Source organism: Bactrocera latifrons, unplaced genomic scaffold, assembly GCF_001853355.1.
Source record: "Bactrocera latifrons isolate USDA-ARS-PBARC rearing strain unplaced genomic scaffold, ASM185335v1 scaffold_155, whole genome shotgun sequence".
NCBI classification, from domain to species: Eukaryota; Metazoa; Arthropoda; class Insecta; order Diptera; family Tephritidae; genus Bactrocera; species Bactrocera latifrons.
Genome location: NW_017535019.1, coordinates 563,118 through 568,006, shown reverse-complemented (window position 1 = coordinate 568,006; position 4,889 = coordinate 563,118). Strand labels below are relative to the sequence as shown.

General features: G+C 34.1%; 1 protein-coding gene across 1 annotated transcript in view; it reads left to right on the top strand.

Annotated features, from left to right (window-relative positions):
- Positions 1-4,889, top strand: part of LOC108966090 — a 158,759-nt gene that overhangs the window by 144,123 nt on the left and 9,747 nt on the right. Inside the window, exons 5-6 of the mRNA XM_018928828.1 lie at positions 1,558-1,734; positions 3,461-3,574. Of these exons, the coding sequence (XP_018784373.1) occupies positions 1,558-1,734; positions 3,461-3,574 (291 nt within the window). The remainder of the gene's footprint in view (positions 1-1,557; positions 1,735-3,460; positions 3,575-4,889) is intronic.

Here is a 4,889-nt window from a genome sequence, read left to right as displayed (position 1 = left end):
CTCTCCTTAGCAACTTTGTTGCGAGAGTATAAAAATCATAATGGCATTTAAAACCCAAAAATTTTGAATGGTCATTAGGCTAAACATTGCCCGGATTATGTTTTTAAGCAAATGGTAAGTGCCTTCCTAGCATTCACGCAGCTCGGCTGGGACATTTCTAACGGCTTACTAATTTTGCATCATCTGTAAAAGTGGTTGTTGGTATATATTACACACATGATATGGAGGTTAAGTAAGATCTTTTCTGCAGTGAATCTCATTTCTTTTTATCACTCGGTAAGCGAAGTTGTATCCCTATAAACCTATGACACTATGAGCTGCATATGAAAGCCTAGATTCATTATGCTGTGCCGCTCAGTTTTACAGTTGTATTGACTCTCTCTTCAATTAAATAGAAAACAAGTACAAGAAGTATGCAAAATTGGTTTTAGGTGCTTAGATGCTCTACAAGTCACAATCACAGCAATATCGATAAAATTGTTTTAAGACTAAAACGGTAACTCGTCTGTTTGCTGCACAGAACTGAAGCTTTAGAAATTTATTTCATTGATTTTAAGTACTGTCTTCATATGGAAATCGACAAAGCTATACTGAAGAAAAATGTCAAAAACATGTGTTTGACGGCTGGGTTGACAGTTATGTCTTTAGAAAACTCCATTCTAAGCAACAAAGCTGTTTAATCTCCGAAAATTTTGCCGACAAAATGTTTGTGTTTTAATTAAATTAATGTCAATATTTTAATTAGAGAAATATAAATATTTATTGAAAGCACAAATATTATCTTCATATTTGGTCGGAATTGACAGAAGCAAAAGTCATTTCTTGCGCACGATATAATCAAATATTGGCTTTAGGAGGAAATATAATTAAAACCAAAACAACACTCGACAATTAAAAGCAACAAATAACTGAAACAGCAACAAGTAATCAAAACAGCAACAAAAAAAATGTTGTTTCGTTTATAAATGAGTTGGCAACTTAGCTAAGCGGACTACAGCTACACGAGGCCATGAATATCTTTTTGCATTAAATAATTGCATTTGTGTGCTAAGTCCTCACGTATTGTGCGGCATTATAACTGAAAGCGGTCATATTTAATTAATGGTATTAAAGCTATATTTCACGGTGGGCTTTGGTGGCAGCAATCAGCGCAAAGTCGATTTCACCAGTTTAAGCTGTTGCTAATAAAATGACTACTGCGAAAGGTATAAGCCAGTCAAATAACTGTATGTATGTGTAAGTGGCTATTTTTGTATAAATACTTTATATGTATATGTGCCTATATACACACATGCATTAATAACTAACCAACACTAATTTTCGCCAAACCAATTTTCATTTCAATTTTACGGCGCTCGTGACACGCCACTGCAATTTTCAATGCTGCTGCTTGCTGATGTAATAACAAATGCAACAATAATCAACATTTGAATTGCAACAATAATCTACAAATTCAACCCGACTTCAATTGGCCGGCGGCAATGTGCCTGAAATTTGCAATTAACTTCATGTCATTATTTCGATTTTATTGCTACACCGCACATTCAATTCGCTTAGAAGCGCGTGCTGAAATCTCTGGACCGCCAATACGCTATCTGACTCCGGGCTCTACGCTGCGCCTGCAATGTCGCGTCGTGCAAAATACGGAGGCGTCCGAGTTCATATTCTGGTATCATGACAACCGCATGATCAACTATGACAGTGATCGGGGCATAAATGTTTCGACGGAGCCGGGTGAGTAAATTTTGTGAATAAGAATGATATAAGTATATAATAGGTAATGTTTCATTGAATGAGGGAGCTGTTGATTATTTTTGTTTTATTATTTTGTATTAATCACCGATTATCGCTTGTGTCCCTAAAAACACTCAAGTTGAGCAAAATTTTCGTTATTAGATAATCATACCATTTCTGGCATTCCTTTTGATCTAGCTGTAGTATTCAGCAGCCGATTTAAGAAGATATTTTCTTAAAAATTAACATTTTTTTATTAAAAATATATCTAGTATTGCCAAGTGACGGTCGTTGTTAGAAAATTTTTTTTTTTTTTTTTTTGTTAGTCAAAAATGTTAACGAACCCAAGTTTCAACGCGCTGGTATACACCTTTCTAATTGTTTTAGCATAGCGGTTCCGGCCTCATTTTGTGACTGACAGTCAAAAAATTTTAATTATCAATATTGCTTAAAAAATGCTCAAACCCAGAAAACTAGATCATCAAATAGTTTAATTAAAAAATAATTGCTTTTGTATAATTGAAGCTTCGGTATTTGAAAAATAAAAATTTATATGGAATTAGTTTTTAGTAATATTATTTATAAAAAAGTATTATATATATATAGAGTAGATATTATTGCTAAATAAATGGCATTAAATTTTATTATTAACACAAATCGTGCGCAGTCACCTACATACATACATATACAAGTACAGCTCTACATGCTCAGCAGTGAAAACAACTATTTGCAAACTACTTCAAAACTAGTACACTACTTGTTATTAGAAATAGCTGCGTGAGCACAATTAGTTGGTCTAGCAATTACCTCTAACTATCAGTATTTATGTGCTGATGTGCTAAGTGATTCAACTGCCAGATTTCGATAAACAATATAGCAGTCTTATACCAGCACTTAATAAGTACCTAAATATTTTATTTCAAACCATATTTTCAAAAAATTCTTAAAGCATTTTTCAAATTAGAAAAACGCTTCTATAACAACTACTGATTCGCAGATATAACTAAGCACTCTTTCTGCATCAACTCATCGAAAAATTGCTACAAGTCTAGTGCTTATCGGAACACTTCGTTACTAGTCAGCAAATTTATATTTAACCCACATTTTTTCTGACTAGTTGAACATGTTACAGCATTATATATAACTACATCTACATACACGCACAAATAATTATATTCGCCTCAAGTGATGCAATAAATGTGTTTGCTTGCATTTCCGTACGCAAACGAAAGCGACACTTTACGCTTATTTTATATGCAGTTTCACATATTTGCGCTATAAAGTGCATTTTCTCATATCGAGAGCACAGCCGAGTTGAAATTCAATATTTTGTATGCCATGAGGCTGTGAATTTGCATATACACGCCACTGCGAGTATTCGGATAAGCAGCAGTGCTTGCCAATAGCGTCAATCAACTTACACTTCCGCTTGTCTTCGACGCATTTGCACAACACATGCAAGCAGTTTTGTGAAGACGCTGGTAGGACACAATATGATGATACTAGAGTGGGGCGACCTAAAACAGTCGTTTGTTTTATATAGTTACTCAGAAAGTTCTGAAATAGGTATTGTTTTTTATGCTCTTGATCTTATATGAATATTTTTAGGTCCACAAAATAATTTTTTAATGAAAATAAATGTTTAGTGCTTTAACTGCATACTCCCAACATAATGCTTATAAATAACAATAAACTTTCTGACGCATACTCCCTTCATATTTCACAGATTTCCAATCATCGGAGTTAACAATACAGCGCACACGCCGTGAACATTCCGGAAATTTTACCTGCGTAGCCAGTAATACACAACCTGCAAGTGTGTTGGTGCATATTTTCAAAGGTGAGGAAAAATATTTATGTGTATTTTGCAAAGACCCCGAAACCTTTTAGAAAAAATACGAAAATTGTATATGTTTTTAACAACCCTACGGAGTTTTAGTATCCATGAAAACTTATTTCGAGAACATGTATCCTTGACCACGAGTACTGTGTACAAAATGACGCAAAAATACATCAGTGTGGAAAGTAATTTCCGAACGTCACACTGGCGTGCATTATTAGGGACTTCTTCTAAATAGGATACTTTCATGGGAGACTAATTTCGAAGACTGAGCGACGAAGATATTGATTGCCTAGCATCGCAGCAAAATAGTCGTTAACATAAAATTTAATCTTTTTGGTTCTAAGACACCTTAGTCAAGGTGTATTACACCTTAGTGATACACACTGCCAGAAAAGGTTATACTTCCGAGGTAGCTCAATAATTTTCAAGAGTGCTGCTCATCAACTCTGATGTTCCATGATCGTAACCAACCTATACCATAGATCTATCCACAAATAAGTGGAAAAGTGTATGGCTAAGAAAGTTGTTACCAGACTCTCATAATCTGGGTTAATAAATAAGCTACAGAGAAGTGACTTTGATAGTGGTTTAGTGAGCTCTTGCCCTCAGTAAGTCTAGCCATTGTCTTGGGTATTACCCGATGCCAGTTGTATAAACTAGGATCCCCAACTTAAGAATAAACCTTTCAACTCAAAATTAAAATTGTATGAAAACAATATTATTAAAACAACGGGTGGACATCTAGGAGACAATGGTTCGAAGAGAGTTGGTCAGAGGTCTTTGATAATGCCTAAGTTTGCTATGAGAAAGTAGAATACGTTGTTTTAAAAGCTATCTAGGAAGATTGTGTGTGCTTTGAAGAATGTTAAAGTTGCTTAATTTAAGAAATAAGTAACAGATAAAGTTAGACGCAACAGATGTTTAACTGTGTAAACTAAGCGTAAATATTACTGACTTTCAGGCTTCCGACGGCTTTTAGGAGAATTATTATATTTTTATTACTTTTATATAATTCCGTTGTATGTACATATATGTATGTATATACATTCGTCTTGGTAAAAATTGTACTTCTCTAGAAATTCTTCTTAAATAGTACCAACGCTTTAACTAACACATGCTGACAAGTATTCTTAATTAGGAAAATATCGGGTGATTTTTTAAGAGCTTGATAACTTTTTTAAAAAAAAAAACGCATAAAATTTGCAAAATCTCATCGGTTCTTTATTTGAAACGTTAGATTGGTTCATGACATTTACTTTTTGAAGATAATTTCATTTAAATGTTGACCGCGGCTGCGTCTTAGGTGGTCCAT